General features: G+C 38.5%; 1 protein-coding gene across 1 annotated transcript; it reads left to right on the top strand.

The window, feature by feature from the left end:
* Positions 1 to 404: 404 nt before the first annotated feature.
* agfg1b (ArfGAP with FG repeats 1b) lies at positions 405 to 18,718 on the top strand. The gene is made up of 12 exons (XM_033982733.2): positions 405 to 801; positions 5,599 to 5,692; positions 6,979 to 7,094; positions 10,489 to 10,627; positions 12,563 to 12,716; positions 14,118 to 14,219; positions 15,350 to 15,491; positions 16,250 to 16,329; positions 16,488 to 16,580; positions 16,906 to 17,064; positions 17,397 to 17,491; positions 17,602 to 18,718. Exons 1-12 carry the CDS (start codon positions 635 to 637, stop codon positions 17,659 to 17,661), a joined length of 1,401 nt encoding a protein of 466 aa, XP_033838624.1. The 5' UTR covers positions 405 to 634; the 3' UTR covers positions 17,662 to 18,718.
* Positions 18,719 to 19,034: the final 316 nt, after the last annotated feature.

Raw genomic sequence — 19,034 nt, 5'->3', positions numbered from 1 at the left:
GTTATAGTCATATCCTCGAAGTATCCACCTTTTGCTTTGTTAACAGCATTGCAAACTTTTGACCTTCTCTCAATGATCTTCTTGATGAAGTCTCCTGAAATAGTTTTCTCTTCACAACTATGCTATGTCAGGGTCAAGAAATGCCAGAAGTGCAAACCAGGGTCCAAAGCCAAGGGTGCCTATTCAAATCTAAAACAAGTTGAGAATCTACAATGTGAATAACCATCGAAATAAAGAAGAAACGTAGAAAAACTGTGTCTGGGCTTTTGTCTGGTAGGGTAAATTATTATTCACTTGTGTTTACACTGTGTTGTCATCCTAAATGTAATTCCATTCCAATCCCTCAGGGGGCGCTTCTCTCTCCGCTCCACTCTCCCTCACCACACTTCCCCCTCCGTCGAAGCGCAGCGGTCCGCCGCTCCGCCCGTCTCCAGTCTCCCCGGCTCACAGAGCTCATCCGCGGCGCGTCTGTCTGCCTCCGCCCGTGGCCACCTCCGACGTCCTCCGCGGGGAGCCCCACCTCACCTCAGCCTGCCTACCGCCCTCCCCGCGCCCCGGGTCCGTGTGCCGCCGCCTGTCCCCCCTCCTCGGGCGCACATCACCGCTCCGCAGCGCCGCTCCGGAGCTGACCACCATGGCGACCAGCGCGAAGCGAAAGCAGGAGGAGACACATTTGAAGATGCTGCGGGAGATGACTAGCCTCCCAGCGAATCGGAAATGCTTCGACTGCGACCAGCGCGGCCCGACCTATGTCAACATGACAGTGGGCTCATTCGTCTGCACCACCTGCTCCGGCATTTTGTAAGTTTGTGCGGTGTTTATCGATTTTTTGGATGCTTTTGTAGGGCGAACCGCGGCTCGACAAGGCTCCGCGGTGGGTCATTTGAGGCAGGACTGAAGGAGGTAAGGCTACAGCTGACCGGGTTAGCCCTGGTTAGCCGGCGGGACAGAGCAGCCAGCTTTCAGGTAGATAAGACACAGACAAGCCCGGGGAGACTGGGCTTGGTCGGGTCGATGTTTAGTTTTGTAATAGGTTATAACACATTGTCAAGCAGCAGCACGCCCTTAGCGCTCCTGGAGGTGGGATGAGGGCAGATGATGCATGGGACATATCTAGTTTTACGCAGTTATATTGTTGATAAAAGTTATGAATAGCTCAGGCTATTCATAACTTTTAGTCTACGTCTTGGGAGACTGATCTAATGCATTTGAATTGTATTGTGCGCTAGATATTTGTTCTGGTACAGGATATAAAAAGTAAATCCAAGTATAAAGTCGCTATTACTTTGACAAATGTGCTAGAGTAGTTGTAATTGGCCATATATAGACTAAACACTGAACAATTAAGTGGTTAGGCTAATGGTCAATAGAAGGATATGTTTCCCAAAGTAAATGTGCTATTTCAGTTTGTAGCCAAGTCATAGTGGCTCCAAATTGTCCATTCATTCATGTTTCGTTCAAACATCTCATTTGCAAATATGGCAGCTGTTTAAAAAGTAGAATTATGTTCAGAGTGCACTTAGTAAACAACTCCAGGAAACTGCTAATAGTTCCATGCAGTTCAGAGCATATTTGTAGAATCCTAACACTACAGGCACAGCAAAAAAGTAAGCATGGTCCTTTTCAGTCTATACTAATTTGGTTAAATTCAGATCTGCTCATATTGCTGTATTTTCTTTCGGTTCCTATACAACACTGGTATTTCTAGCACAAATGAGCTACACTGGAGTCTCTCATAGACTTGCTCTACTAATTCATAATAAAAGTAGTATTGAAGGTAGATACTCATTTGAACAGGTATTCATACTAAAAAAAGTTACATTCACGGCACAGAAACGAACCTTTCCTGAACAGCTTTAGAATGATCTTGAGCTGTATAAGAACGAGTATAAGACACATAGACTAGTGTACACCCACAAACCACTATGGAACCTACTGGACGACTGAGGGATTACACAGATATAAGGCCACATGGGAATATAAAAGAAAGTATGAGTATGAGTATTATGATTTAATGTGGCAAATTATATTCTATTGTTTAAAGAAAGAGCATTTTTTTTATTATCATTGTGGTATTGGAATTGGTATTAAGTATCAAGTCTAATCCTTCGTACAGAAATCGAGTTTGACATTTTTGTATCGTAACAATGCTACTAGAATCTCTCATAGATTTGCTCTAAGGGGATCCATATATTCCTTATTCACAGTCAAAACAGAAACAATCTGCCGACCCATCCAGATAAATATTTGAGGTGCCATTTTGAAAAGTGCACGTCATCCTCCATTAGTTAAACCTTTGGCATGACAGGCTACTGCGCACACACCTCCTCAGATAAGAGCGGGCGCGCCTCTGCACCCATGGGAGACATGTGCAGGCTGTTTAAAGTGGGCCAGTGGGTCACCTTTCCTTCATATGACCAAAGCACCTCTGCCCCACAGTACCTTGGACTTCATGTAACGGATTGTGCTAGCTTAACTTTGAGGAATTAGCTGATTTATGTAACTTCCCCCATGACTTTGGTGAGATACAGTTGTAATATATTAGTGTCAGCATACGTCTTATAAGGGCAGTTTTATAGAGGCTTAGTCATGAAATTATCAAGAACTGCAAGGAAATTTCTCAATACAGCTGCGATTGCGTCAGTAAGAGTCTAATATTTGGAATGTATGAGAAGTATTTATAGTATGGGTCAACTCGGGTCATATACGCAACAAGTGAGTGAATAGAGTTGTATGTAGCAGTGTTGTGACGCTACTAAACTCTCAAACACGATTTCGATACTTAAGAATTGGCTCGATACTCAACACCTCAATGATAATAAAATGGCTTGTTTTTAGACAATAAAATATAGTTTTCAACACAAAATAATAATTATCATGTGGTCTTATACATGGTCGTGTGGTCTTGTTTTGATAAAGCTAGTATAAAACTGGTTGTCCTGTTTGAGTAATATTTTTAGTCAATCAATACTTCTAACTACTATCTAATTCCGATACTAGTTTTGGTATCGATTAGTATCTGATTTTCGATACCTTTGACAGTCCTAGTGTGTAACAAGATACAGTAACAATCCATTTATTTCCTCATGTGAAATTAAGCACGAGATGTGGCTCCCCTCCTACAGAGCCCCTGCACCATGTGACTAAATATGATCGAGACGCCATATTGATGAGGGAGAATTAGTGGCAATGAATGGCACCAAGTTTGTGTTTGGAGGGTTTTTTTTCTTTAAATGAAATCGTAGACATGATTTATCTTAAAACTAATCAGATTAAACATGAGTGATCCTTTCCTGACATGGCTGTTACTTTAAAGAGTATAAATTGTGTAGATTTTGCCTTAACTCTGTAATATCTGGACATCTGGTTTACTTTTCCCCTTTTTAAAAAGTGTCCCTTGAGATGTTCATTATAAAGCCCTGTACATACATAAAACTTGTACTGATATTGACAGTTTAAATGATGTGAAATTGTTTAAAAAGTGAAAACATGACATGCTCTCACCAAATGAATTAATGCTAATCGGCAATACACACGCATACAGTTTATAAATACACAACGGTTAAATAATTCAAATAAAACCAAATAAACCCGCACAATATCGATGTAAAATTACATTTGTAACTTAATTAATGTACAGCTTAATTAGCTGCTAGCCCATGTAACTGCAGAAATCCGTCAATCTGGAGCTTTGTAAATCCAGTAAAAGGCTCATACTTTCTTCTACCTTTGATAATGTGTTCATCTCTGTGCGCAACAATAATCCACAATCTCTGAAACTCTGATAAAGTGTGCTCATTACGGCTGATGCGGTTAGTTTTTATGGGAATTCTGCGTCACTGTCCCTGCCAGTATGGAGTTTGGAGGTGCATGCCGGAGTTGCGTAATGACAAATGTAAGAGCTCGTGTCACCTTCAGCTGAAAATACTTATATTAACCAGTCATTATTATATCTTTTAACCATTTTAAATTAATGAGCATTCAAACATGATTCTGCCCAGTTACAAAATTATCACTGCTCTGACAATTTCACTAAAATTGTAAAAATGGGGGTTACTGCCAGGCCAGACTAAATCAATATAAAACCCGACACTGGCTCCTCCATAGAGCCAATATATCTGTTATTGTGGATGTATTAATGCTTGTTGCTGATCTAAATCATTATAAGTGTGCGATCATGAGTCAGACACATGGAAGTCAGGACGTAGAACATGGCACAATACTTCACTGCATTTCTGGGAAGTGAACAAATGTTACATTGTTGGATGTGTCATCAACTCAAAACATGCATTTGTCCTAAATAGATTTGAATGGTCTCGGTCTATGTCAGAACTACTACTACCAGCTAAGACCATATGATTGGGTTGAAAATTTAGGGTAAAAGAAAAGTTGTGACTTGAGTTTCATATAGAAAAGAAAAGTCAGTATCACTTTTGATCAATTATGTACGAGGGGGTAAGCTTTTATAAGTTTTGTCTTCTGCCTGGTCCTTTTGAGTATCATCTCTGTTTATATGAAAAAAAACATTTCATCCCAAAAATAAAGTTTTTATTATAATTTCAAAATTATAATTTCAAATCAAAATTGCTGTTCAGTATCAAACCTTTTCCTTAGTATCAAAATTAAATCTTAAATGTTCCGGTTAGTTTTAGGGTCATTCCAGTCAGGTGAGCTTCCTCCTTGTTATCCTTTTCTGGAAAGTCCAAAATCAGTAAAGCCAGGAATCCCAAAGGAAATGGATCAAATGTTTGAGCTCTTTTGAAGTCCACTTTGGGTCATCTGTTAGTGACCTGTGTCTGTTTTACGTAAAACCGCAGACATGGTGTTGTAAATCAGTTTAGCATTAGCATTAGCATGTCCCACTCTTCATTTGTAGTTCACCTTTTAGTACTCCTCCACAGAGACCTCAAACACCAGAGCACTGTGTAATCTGTGGTGAGCCAAAGTCAGCCCTGGCGTCCAATTTGTTATTAGCATCAACATCATCTTTTTTTTTTAAGGGTGTATTATTTCCTTTAAAGCCACAGTATGTAACTTTTTAGCCAAAAATCTAAAATAAAAGCATGTTTTTAAAGTTTCTTTTTTTACTTACATACTGCGAAGGGACTTGCATCTCCACAAACCTGACATTTACTTGGCCTGGAAGAGGGCCTCCCTGTGTTTGTTTCTATGGAAATGTTGTTCCTTTGGCAATATTTCCTTGGAATTATGCAGATGACTTTCCAGGTTGACTAAGTTTAGTCAAAGTTCTACATCTTTGCTTTAAAACATTGTAATATGAACCTTTTTGGCAGGTGATTATCACACTAAGGGAAAGGCTTGATATTCATTTCAGTCTTTTTTCTTCAATACTTGTTTTTCAGACAGTTCAAGGCAATTTTCAACAAAACTTTAGTTCAAGTAGAGATCAGACCCTACTAAAACTATTCAATAAAGGTCCAAATCTGTTCTAATCGTGTTTTATTAATGCTTAAATTGGCATCTACTTTCGATAGTGGTTTCAGTGTTGATTAGCATCTGGGTATCAGTTTTTCTTAATACAATCGCACTATTTAGTTCATGTTGCTGTTTTGAACTTGCTCTTTGCTGTTTGTCCAGGCGAGGTCTGAACCCCCCTCACAGAGTAAAGTCTATCTCGATGACCACCTTCACACAACAGGAAATCGAGTTTCTACAGAAGCACAGCAATGAGGTACGCACTCATAATTTCTCTCTATTAGCCTGATAAACATGTTTTGGGTTATATCAGACAGATTTGTTTATCCAGCCCAACCAAGATACTATTTTAAATGGTCAGAATGTCCTAAAAACATTTCAAAATGTCAGTTTCAACAGCTGTTCAATCAAGTTCAAAACTGTGTTATAATAAAATGGGAAATGTACAACACATTATCCAGAGGTGGGTTGTTACATTTGCTCAACTTTTAGAAGAAATTACACTTTTAAGAGTAATTTTCAGACACTTTTTACTCCTGCTTAAGTACTGTTTAGTTTGAAGTAACAGCACTCTTACTTGACTAAAAGTTTTGGTTACTTCCCACTGTCTGTAGTGACTTACTCCATACCTTCAGATATGATTAGATTTTGTGTCTGTTCTTTTAAATATTAAGAATCTGTATTATGTAATGTTTTGTCGTCTGATTACGTTAACTCATAAAACATAAATCAGATTAAATATATTTTACGTCCAAACTGTTACTTAGTGCTCAAGTAGTAGTGTCTACAAGGGTTATCAAAAGTATCAGTACTAATGCAGATACTAGATATTAGTACAAATACTCATCGATTTTCAAACTAGTATTGAAACTAAATTTGAGCAAGTATTGATACTAATAAAAGTCACATTCACAGGACAGAAACAAACCTTTCCTGAACAGCTTTAGACTGATCTTGAGCTATGGAACTTACCTGGACCACTGAGGGATTACACAAATATAAGGCCACATAGTACTGTAAACGAAAGTACTACGATTTAATGAAAATAACTTGCTATTGTCTAAATAAAGAGTGTTTTTTTAATTTTCAAGTCTACAGAGTATCAAGTATATTAGTTAATTTCAGTATTGTGACAACACGAGCTTCTCCAGATATATATTTTTTTACTTGCACTTGACTAATTATTTGGGTCAATACTATGTACTTCTACTTGAATAATATTATTATAAAGTAACATTAACTTACTACAGTACAAATCTTGGCTCATCTACCCACCTCTGACAAGAACAAATTAACATAGTACTTAATAATACTACTACATTTGCTTTCCCTCCAGTCAAAAATTCCAGTACTTCAGTGACACATGTTGTCAGCTTTCTCACTTGTGGAGGGTCTGTCTTTCATTCAGAAGGTATGCTCCGGCCACTGCTTACTCAGCTTTATTGGCATTCCTCTTTTTTTCCCCTGCTCTTCCCTTCCCCCCTTTTTTTCCTCCTACCACTTTCTCTCACCCCTCCCACCCCCCTCCCCCCCGTCTCGTAGGTCTGTAAACACATCTGGTTGGGCCTTTACGACGACCGGACATCGGTGGTGCCAGATTTCCGAGAACCTCAGAAAGTCAAAGAGTTCCTACAGGAAAAATATGAGAAGAAGCGGTGGTACGTGGACTAGTTTTTTCGCCGCCGCCTATGTTTCATTTCCTAAGGCCCCGAGGTGCACTGCATTCATATAAAACACAAAGAGGCTTCAGTTACTGCTATTTAAGGAGACCTATAGTAGAGAAAGTTGACAATCTGGCTCTACCACCAACTCTCATTTTTCACTTATGCTTAATATTAGTTTAAGGTGTTGTACCTGATTTTTACCGTCTTAAAAACGTGAAAAACAGAACTAGCTCATTTTAAACAGTTTGCAGTGGTCCAATGTTATTCCTCACTTATCTTATACATCCTGAGCATTCGAATTATTCACCTCGATTACACTGGGTTACAAAAAAAAACATTTTTGAATGTTGTCTGTGTTTTTTCAACTGAATTAGGACCATTTAGCACCGCTGAATCCAAAAATGATATCCATTTTTCTCAGTCAGGTCAGGTTTTGATGCTAATTTGATTTAGAAAAATCCGATCTTCTGACTAAATTGATTACAATTTTGTGACATTATCAGTTGATTTTCTTTAATATTTCTCATCCAAAAAATGTTTTAGGAGAAAAAAAAAAAGTTTTCTAACAGAATGTATTAATTAAATGTTACGTTATGTTAATTGATAAAGGTAAGTACATGTAAATTGGAACGTTACGTTATCATTGTGCAAAATTCAGGACATGAACTTCTGTTTTTATGAACCCTTGAATGCTCAGCAGCAGGGATGTCTCTCTTCAGAGTCCAACAGTAATCAGCCATCATGACTGCATCCCAGCGTCCCTGATACCTGGTCTCCATCTCTTTTATGTCCTGATGGAATATCTCCACCTGCTCATCACTCAGTGATCCCAGATTCTCAGGAAACCTGAACATTTAGCTCGTTTTGGGAAAAAGGATCATCATTAAAACCACACTGGAGGAATCTTTGTCACTGATGTCAGGAACTTCTCCAAAGACTGGAATTTCATCACAGTGAGCTACAGGACGACGTGCTGATTCACGGTCAGGATACTTGAGGCTGCTTCGGTTCTTTCTGTTGATCCCAGTCACATCAATAGCCCAGAAGTAGCTATTGATGTCGGCTCCCTCCAAACCATGGGAATTCCAAACTTCAGACAACTCTTCTTGCCTTTAGTCCACTGACGCAGATACTTGGTGCATGACTTGCATACCATGTGTGGCGCCCAAGCTTCATCTTGGTCACCAAGTTTAATACCAAAATAAGCATGGTAAGCACGCTTTATGAAACTTGTGACTTGATCCCTGTTAGGAACATTGGTGTATTCACCGCAGATGTAGCAGAATATGTCAGGCTTATTTTTGCAAGATCTTCTAGTCGAAGCCATTTCATTCACTTGTAATATAAAAAAAAACAATTAGTCATAAGTTGGCACATGCAAAATCTTCAGAATTTGTTTATAGCGAGAAATTTTGCATCATATGACGTGAAAATACTCATACATGTAAACAAAATCGTCCAAAAACAAATATGTAGCTTAGTTCAGAACGTTGACCTGATTGAGAAAAAACAATGTAATTTTTGGATTCAGCACATCAAAATGATCCTAAATCAGCTAAAAAATCTTAGACAATAAATTTAGTGTTGACCAGTGTTATCAGAGCGGAGTTTTTGCCGTCACAGTAAAGCTAACAACAACTAGCATGCTAACGAGCATTTCTTCATTATCGAGCAATAAAATGCGTTTTAAGTAGATGCGAACAGCACACAGCAGACTTATATTTTATACGCAGTTCTTCAGGTCAACATATCTGTACTGGGGCAAGGCACATTTTTCAAATACATGGAAAAAATCGGGTACAGGGCCTTTAACCAGTACTCTATGTAATTATCTGTGGTAGACCTCCTACTCTTTGTAATTAATCTTATTTAAGAAGTGCTGAGGGCTAAACATGATTTGTCCAACATGATTCTAAAACCGTTCTTCAATACTTCATAAACGGACGCTTACACATGTTGTGAATGAGTGTCACCCACATCTGTTTTGAAAAATAAAATGACCGTAAACAAGCTTAGTGGAAGATTTACTAAAGCCTTTGAAAAATCTCTGATATGTATTTATACATAACTAGAAGACATAAATAGTTTGAGTGAGAACAATTTGGGAAAAATAACCTTTGACTCAGCTAATTTATTACAGCTGCGCAAACAGCCTGGTACTGATATAAACATGATATCCCGCACATTTTATCTGGAGAGCAAAATAAGAACAGGGATTTTGACATGTGTAGACAGTGCAGAAAAATGTTTGTTATATTTACCATCAAGTAATAAGAGTCATTGTCAGACCCCCATCTTAGCTCAGTGGCTCAGTTGGTAGAGTGTTTGTCCACTGATCTGAAGGTTGGCGTTTCGAATCCTGTTATCGACATAAACATCATTGGTTGAGCGTTCACATCCACTGACCCACAGGTTGGCGGTGCGATTCCAGCTTCCACAGATGAATGCTGCATGGTGTCCTTGGGCAAGACACTTAACCCACCTCTCCCCCAGTGTCTGTGTACACTGGTCTGGTGCATGAATGTGTGTGTGAATGTGTGAGTGGTTCCTTAATGTAAAGCCCTTTGAGTGACTTGAAGGGAGAAAAGCACCATACAAAATTGTGACCATTTACCATCTTCATTTTCTGAAGTTCACAGATTTAAATAAGATCTGTGGCGTTTTTATGAAATGGAACGAAAACCAAATTGTCAAACTGTTGTGGCCCGCTATATTTTTTGAGCAATTTGTCCAGAATTTAAGCAATGTTAGTGACATGGTATTTATGCTAATTTTGGTTGGTAATTGCTACGCCAATAAAGTAAGCTAACCGCTGCTACACCTGATAGTGTTTTCTAACGAGGCCTTGGTGTTACTCACATGTGGTTGCGTGGTTGTTAATCACCAAAAGAGCCCTGTGTTTTTTATAGTTTGTGATGTATGGCGGCTAATGCTAACTCCCCTATTTGAAAATGCATTAGAGCTAAAGTATGGGACGGTACCAGCTTTCTGACAAAACTTTGCGATTAGATTTACAGTTTGTTTTAATGATAAGATCAGAGTCAGCGTTCACATTTTAAACACATCCAGAAGAATTAAAACTACCAAAATCACATTTCAGAACTTGACAGGATATTTTGGTGTTTGTGAAGGAAATTATGGTACTTAAAAATTGCAGCCTTTGTGGTTTGCTAAATGCTTCCATTCAAATTGCCTTTTCGATTGTGTTTAATCTTTTTGCCCTGTCATGGTGCTACAATTCAAATGAGATGTAGAGAAATTCACAGAGTATTCAGGAGAATATAAAAGCTGATTTCACTTTTATAACTTATTTTCAATGCTTGTTCAGTCTCTTTTCTGTTTAAGTAGCATATATTAAAAAATGTTTGGTATTTTCTGGACTGCTCAGGTACGTCCCCCCGGAGCAGGCGCGGGCTGTAGCCACGGTCCAGGCCTCTGTGTCGGGCTCTTCGGCCAGCAGCACCGGGAGCACACCTGAGGTTCAACCGCTCAAGTCCCTGCAGCTCAACAAGACCCCCCTCCGCCAGGTAAGACCCCCTAAGACTGCTACACATGTCAGGTAATGCCATCCGACGCCACATAAGAGAACCTTATTTATGGGGGAATTCCAGTGTTGCAATTCAAAAACAGCAAGATAATAGAAATATTCGATTGAAAATAAAGATGAAGTAAATGTAAGACACTGTGCAAGTAGAACAAAAATACAAGGCCACATATTTTATTTAATTGTGATAATGCAATTCTGTAATATTCTGTAATAGTTGTTTAAACATGGAACTTATTCTTCTTTATTAAAGGTGCTGTCCCTGAAAACAGAACTAGTTCCGACCATCCTAGTTATTCACTTAATTTATAAGCGCTTTTCATAATGGTAAAAATAACAACATCTAGCAACAAAACACTTAGATTTAGACAGAGCTGACTTATTTTGACCTCAAGAGCTGCTTATACAAGACAAACTTTGCTCAAATACATGGGAAAAAACAGGTGCATGGCCTTTAATATCTGTAACATTTTTTAACTGTTTATAATTATTGTGCTTTTATAAGTGTAATTATTTTGGCCGTGCTAATCATGACACAAAATAACCCAGACCCTCCCTTACCCCAAGTAAAGTTCTAGACCTCTGTGGTGTCTGTTCAGCGTCTGCACAAGTAGGTCCTGTGTGGTTTGTTTACATGACGGTGACTGTACCGGGAGAGGCAGCTATGTAAACGATGACATCACTCAGGGCCCACATAAAGACTGCTATGTAGTGCAGTCATTTTTTAGGCCTGTAACAAGTAATTGGATTATTCATGACTAATGGATTATTGGAACAAATTCAATAAGCACTAATTGTTTTGTGGAGTACACAGCTTCTAACGTATGCCATATGGTGAGAATGTTTTATCACAAAGACAGCACTGGAATTGAATAAAAATAGCACAAGAACATTTAAAAAACAAACAGATGTTTATATTATATGTATTTGTTTTCAATTAGATTATTTTAAAGCCACAGTATGTAACTTTTTAGCCAAAAAATAAGACAAAACAAAAGCATGTTTTTTATCGTTTGTTGCATTGGCTAAGAAAAACCTGCATCCTTACCATGAGTGGGCTTGCATCTCCACAAACCTGACTGTTATTTGAGATGGTGAAGGGCCTCCTCCTGCTTCTTTCCTTGGAAATTTAGTTTCTTTGGCTATAATCTTCCACACTATGGAATATAACTTGTAGCTCCAAAGTCTGGCTTTAACTGTATATTTCCATGGAATCTCGCAGGTGATGTGGCACCTCTAGAAAGTTACATACTGTTCCTTTAACTTAATCTGATAAAAACAAATCTTGAAAGCACAATAGAAATAGTGGTTTGAGTCAAATAATCAAAATTCAGTTTCTTCTTCTAATTTTACTGCCTCTTCTCATCCTTAAATGGTGGCTTTTAAAGTCATTGAGCACATTTTATGTTTTGAAGTAGTTTTTTCAAGTGAATACTAAGAACCAGGCAGAAAGCTCAAGCCTGATAAAAACACTGCGTGTTTCTGGAGTGTGATTAGAAGATTGCTCTGAATCATTCATTTATTTCACACGAATACATGATACATACTAATCAAATTCAGATGCCTTTTGATAAGTGATCTACTGACATTTTATTACAGAATGGTAAAATGGTAAATGGTCACATTTTTCTATAGCGCTTTTCTACTTTCAAGGCACTCAAAGCAGAAGAACAACTGCTCTTTACACAGGTTGTGGTAGTGACTCTCGTATCTCCAATAATTATGTGCTGCTTCTGCCTTTTAAAAGTAAAAATAGTGACTCTTACAATAAAAATATGACGAGCAGAAGGATGAATAAACACTAAAGAACTGTCTAAGAACTGAATATTTTACTTTATATACTTTAATGCTGTGTACATTGCATTTCTGTGTTTTTTTCTTTATTTCTTTATATATTTTGTGTCTTTTATCCCACCAGTCTCCTGGCCTGAGTCGCTCGCAGGCCTACAGCTCGTCTCAGGAGAAGAAGTTCGACCTTCTCTCAGACCTGGGAGGAGATATCTTCGCTGCTCCGCCCGCTCAGACTGCCACCTCCAACTTTGCCAACTTTGCACATTTCCCAAGCCAATCGGGTAAGTTATTTTCAGCCCAGAACAAGTCCCTGATGAACCACTACTTAACTGAAGCCAATGCAGGATTCCCACGCCTCCCGGAAAAGGATATACCAGACATGGGGAATATGATCATGACCTGGAATTTTTATTTTACAAAACAAAAGGTGTAATGTTGTAATATGTTTGACCAGTAAATTTGTGAAACGACCAACTATGTGTAAAATTAGGATTTGTTTGTACACTTTTACACGCAACCCAACATTTTACACCTCAGATTACATAATATTTAAAATATAATTGATATAAAACTGGAAGATATTGTGATTATTGACATCAATTATAGTGTTTTTACAGGTTTAACAATTATGAAACTCACAAAAATTATTCAGTTCAATTCAAAACAAAATATCAACTCTGTGGAATTGTGACGTCCTCAAAATGGTGCCTATATTACAGTTCCACAAGCAAAGTTCCTTCAACTGACAACAATGTCTCAGGTGTTGAATAATGGCACCACCTTCTGAATTGTGAAAAAGATGCTGGACCTTGTGCCAATTTTTGTTCCATGTGGATAGGCCCAGAATTTAGAGATAATAACTATTAACCAGGTCAAAAGATCTTCAATCTGACCGTTAAATAGGTCAGAATTCTACGGCAGAATTCCCTATCTCCAGCTCAGTTTTAAACTTTAAGCAATTTTATGTTTTATTTCATTACAGTGTCAGTATCAACATGGCCTTATAAAGAGACAAAAACTATGGTATATTCTTCTTCTTAGCTTCTTATCAATCTATATTAAGTATTTCACTTCTTGAACAACCCATGAGTAAAACAGTATTCAGTCATAGAGGCAGGTAGTAACGTTTTAAAGAAATTGTACTTTTCAGAGTACTTTTCTTGCAGCATAATTTGACTTTTACTTGGGGAATATATTTTTATTCAAGTAACAGTACTCTTACTTGAGTAAAAGTTGTGGTTCCTCTTCCCGCCGTGAGTAAGAATACATGCAACAAAAGCTTGATGTTGATGCTATGAAATGACTTGAACATTGTTTCTTGCAGAGCTCCTTCAGATGTTTTGTACTTCCAATCAAATTAGCATCAAATTATAAATCAGATATTATGTCCACATTGTTCCTCTTTAAGTTACTCTTACTTGAGTAGTAGTTTCCTCAAATACTTTTTCACTCTTAGTTGAGTAATTTCTTGCATCATAACTTTGTACTTGAGTAATATTATTTTGAAGTAACGCTACTCTCACTTGAGTACAATGTTTGTCTACTCTCCCACCTCAGCTCAGTCCCAGAGGAGCGTGAGAACCCTGTATAACAATATGTTCTGCTATTGTTTGTGCACGTCTTCATCCCATTCTATCATTCTCCTGTTCTCATTTCATCATCCATCATTTCATTCTCCGCAGCGCCTCAGAGTCAGTCCAATAGCAACTTTGCCAACTTTGAGGCCTTTGGAAACACTACCATCCCATCTCACCTGAGCACCTCACCCCCCTCAAAGTCATCAGGTACCCCTCATCTCCCCTCTCCTCTCATTTTCATTAGGCTCAAATACTGTTTATGTATTTGTGGGGCTGAAGGCTTTTGTTGCAGGGATGTATATGACACCTTGACAGGAGGGAATATATTGGTGAAATTATGACTGTGATTCAACTTTACCATTTTAGATACAAGAAACAGAGGTAGAAGTTGTATTAAATAATAGATAATTGTTGTTTTGGAGATGCACATAGTTATAATAATAAGACTGGACCTTATTCTGGAAGTTGCTGTGGATGCCGCCATTGTCTTTGGGTTATATTATTTTGCATGGAGCTGCCGATCTTGACACTGGATAAGTTATATATTAAGTCAGTCTGTAAGAAGTCAAGAGAAGAAGTGATTAATTAATAAAAAGAAAGAAAAACAAACTTTCAGTGTAATATGTCTACACTATCATGGTAACTTTTATTATCCATTCACTTTTTGAGGGATACTTGAACCTCTTAATAGTACTCCATAATATCATCATTGGGATAATCATCATTACCCCCTTTTAATTAAACGTTTTTTGAAAGCTCATTTTCCTAGATAAATAAAACAATGTACCGGTCCTGATTATATAACACTTATACTAGTATGCTTATTAAACCATTTATATGAAGGATGGAGAAAAATATTTATATATTTTTATTTATTAGTTTATTTGACAGGGACTATGTGCAAAAACATTAAAGATGCTTTACACCAGATTATAGCTGAAGATAGTTTCCATCTGTAGTCCCTGTTGTTTAACAACAAAAAGTCTGTGTCAGCTTTTCCATTTCTACGGAAGGGCCAAAGCTGCATGTATTGTAAATGCTAATTTAAACTTTGAAACTAAAACTAAAAATATGTGGACAAGGTCAGGTCTGTAAGAAGGTGTACTGTTGGTAGAATCTGAATAAATTTTGAATAGCGGTAACACAAAGAGGCTTTACAGTAAAGCCTATGAGGAAAAGGTGAGTTCTGAGCTGTTTTCTGAAGGTGTTTAGTGAGTCAAGCTTTATGATGTGGAGAGGGAGGGAATAAATATGTTCTCTTTTCTGTTCTACATAGCAGAGGCTGCACTGGTATATTTGGAAAGCTAAACCATCCCTCCCTTTTGAATGAATTGCAGGAGGCGTGCCAATTCCTTCCATGTCCAGCGCAGTGCCAGCCCAGTCACAGGCGGGCAGCTGCTCTGAGGACCGCTACGCTGCTTTGGCAGAGCTGGACAATGAACTCAGCTCCTCGGCTTCTTCCACCAGCAACGTGCCCGCGTGAGAGTCTAACCTTTACAATTTTACTCGAGAGCTAAAGTTGTCACAATGCTAAAATCTTAAACTAATTGACTCCGATACCATGATGACAGCAAAAAACTCTCTTACGTTAGACAATAGAATGTGATTTTCAACATTAAATCATCATTTACATTACCATGTGGCTTTAATCTTTCAGTCATGCAGGTAGGTTTCCACCGTGGTCCGTGGGCATATATTTGTTCTGATACAGCAAGATCCATCTAAAGTTACTGAGGAAAGGTTCATTTCTGTCCTGTGAATGTGACTTTTTATTATCGATACTTGCTCAAATGAGTATCTAGTTTCAATGCTAGTTTAGTATTGATTATTATCAGATTTTCAATACTACTGACAACCATTAGGAGCCAACTACGGCATCATGGATCAAATATTTACATGTTAAGATTGTGTCGACCTCGTGTGGCCATAATGGGGATTGCAGACTCCTGAAATAGTAGAGTCAAACTACTCACAATAGGATTACAAATGTGTTGAAGTAAATGCATTGCTTTTTATGTGTTTGTTTTGGGCAATGTAAGCTGAAATAACCAGTGGAATTGAAGCTTTTTCTGCTATTTAGTTCACATTTTGAACATTGAGAATAGCCTTTTCAGTTGAAAATACTTTTGCTTTTTACATTTGATCATCACCAGTAATATTTGAATATTTTCACAATTATATATTTGTTTACAATGCTTTTTAGATTTATTGTTATACTATTAATAATATTTTTACAGAAACATATTTGGGCCAGTGCTGGGTTCTTCTCCTGCTCAGAATGCTCCAGTCTTACCCACAATGCAGCCTGGATTTGGAGGTAAGCTGCTGTCATACACACTGAATGTGCATTTGCTATTCTTATTTTCTCATAAATAATTGTTGTACAAATGTTTCATTGAATAGTTGTAATGACTGTTATATTCTTCAGATAAAAATCCTACATATTTTTGTTGACCTCAAATATGTCTCCTGCAGCGGTCCCGTCCACAAACCCGTTTGTTGCTGCTGCTGTGGCTCCAGAAATGGCCACCAACCCTTTCCAGACCAACGGGCGCGCTCCTGTGGCAGGTCTGATCCTTTGGCCCTTGGCTCAGTCAGACAGTCTCCTGTAGATGTACTTTAATTAGGGGTGTAACATCACAAATCATTTGCTGACGTGGCTGTCACTTCAATTTGAATTTAACTGTAAGATTCATTGGGCCTGTACACGTCATAAATTGCATTTTTAAGTACACAACACAGTCCAAAGCTGATACACACACTTTGTATGCACCATGTTCTTTACCAAGCAAGAGACTCCACTCTCTGTTACTCCCCTAAGTTAAATGTAGCTTCTCTGTGATGCCTGTGTCTCTAGCGCCCCCTGTGTTGACTGTACACTGTTGTCTTGTAGCCTCCTTTGGTACTGGCTCTATGAGCATGCCCGCCGGCTTCGGGAATGCCTCGTCCTACTGCCTCCCGACAAGTTTCAGCGGAAACTTCCAGCAACAGTTTCCTGGCCAGGCCCCCATCCCTTACTCTCAGCCTGCGGGGTACCACCCCCAGTCCAATGGTTAGTGCCCTGCCCTGTAGACACTAGGGCCTGTGCAGGACCCTGCAAGGGCTTTTTTGTACATGTTTTTAGGAGGTTTGAAAAGTCCTTGCAGCTCTTGCACAGTGGTTTCTAATTGCATCTAGGTCAGCCACTTTTAGACAACTCTTGCATGAATGTGACTGTGGTCAGACCTAAATGCAATGTCTAAAAGTGACAGTTCATTTGTACTATCTATCAGAACTGCTCCAGTAAAACATGTTCGTACCATTGTCTCTTTATTGCCTGTTTATGTTAATGTATGTGCCTCTGGAGACTTGACTCACCCTGTGTAACCCCTATGTGCTCCTCAGGCCCTGCATTCCCTGTCTACGGTCAGAACAAGCCCTCCATGACGCCCTTTGGGCAGCCTATGGCTGGTCCCGGCATGACCAATAACCCCTTTATGGTGAGCATGCGTGTGGGCACCAGAATACTGACTGTTCTAATACTGTTCTTTAATCATATATGCTCTGGATATGAATGCTGTTTGACGTCTCTGCTGTCCCTGTGTTACAGGCAGGGGCCCCAGCCGGACCTTTCCCTTCAGGAGGCTCTTCCACAAACCCTTTTCTGTAGCACAGTTCCTAACCCCAGCCACCAGAGGGCAGCATGCAGCACATATTCTCCGCACTTGTTCCGTCACACTGCTAGTGGCAGTACATTTCTAAGACTTCTTGTTCTGCAAAGAAGTTTATGACACTATGAAGGAGTTCAAGGGACTTTAAAGACTGGGACTGTTATGAGGCGTTTGGAATATTATATACAATATACAATATATGCTTTTTTATTTCTTGTTTATTACTGTAAGCTCTGTGCATATCATCATTTGTAATCACTATTATGTGTTATGTATAACAAGGACTGAGTTAACAATGGTGAGTATACAAACACCTTGTGGACAAAAACCACTACTACGTACGTAAGATACAAGGGTAAACCTTTTAGAAACTTTTAACAGGGTTCATTCAGATCATTGAATGTGGTTTGGAGTAACCATGGCGCAGCAGGTATTTTATTCAAAGGGACTTTTCTTTTAGTGTTTTAGATGAGAGCTACCTGAGGGGCTTATAGGTGACAAAGCTTTGGAGGACCAGGACTGATTTTTAAAAGTATAATCCAATCTTTTGCTCAAAGCAACTTAAGTGGAGTTCTTTTATATGAATCATGTTGAATTGAACCAGAGGTTGAGCCTTAGCCAAACAGCTGTAGTGACTATCACAACATTGCCAATATGTGCAGAAGGTGTTTAAAGAATACTTAATGTGATCTTGTTTTATGAACAGCTGGTGCCTGTCCGAGCACAAACCAGATGAGCAGATGTGTCCTATCATCTTTCACAGTGTGTCCAGGAGAAGCCTGAGGTACAGGAGCAGACTCCTGCAAAGACTGTTTACTGAAATACGGCATTGCTTTATGGAGTAGGACTTACTCCACTGGTTTGCTTCAAGGCATTTGGCTAAACATGAACTGAACAACTGCCCAAAAAAAATGGGAGAAAGCCAGGGTCTCATGTGTGCCACCACTGACTAACAATGAATTTGTTTCTTGTCTTTGCAAGAATAGAGTAGTAAATGTGTACATATATAAATATATGTATAAATAAATTAAAGATTTTTAACTACCGTCATGTTAATGTCCTTTGCTTGCAGTGAATTATGTTTTGTTATCTTTTACATTGTTGCTAGATTCGTTTGTAAAGTCATGTCAGGATTGATATGAGGGTCATGTGTTGTCTTTTATTTGGGCCTATTCCTCTCTGAAAGATAATGTGCTAAAAACTAATATTTTTTATAGAATTTGATGATGCCATACTCCCAGATTCCCTATTGGTAACATTGTATTTTCATCAGAAATATTCAAAATATACATTCACAAATACTGAACAAAGTGATTATTTATAGTACAACATAAGGCAACGTGCTACATTGGGCAAAAACGAGAAGAAAAAA

The sequence above is a fragment of the Periophthalmus magnuspinnatus genome, chromosome 17 (genome assembly GCF_009829125.3).
Source record: "Periophthalmus magnuspinnatus isolate fPerMag1 chromosome 17, fPerMag1.2.pri, whole genome shotgun sequence".
NCBI lineage: Eukaryota > Metazoa > Chordata > Actinopteri > Gobiiformes > Gobiidae > Periophthalmus > Periophthalmus magnuspinnatus.
This window is presented reverse-complemented; position numbering and strand designations above follow the sequence as displayed.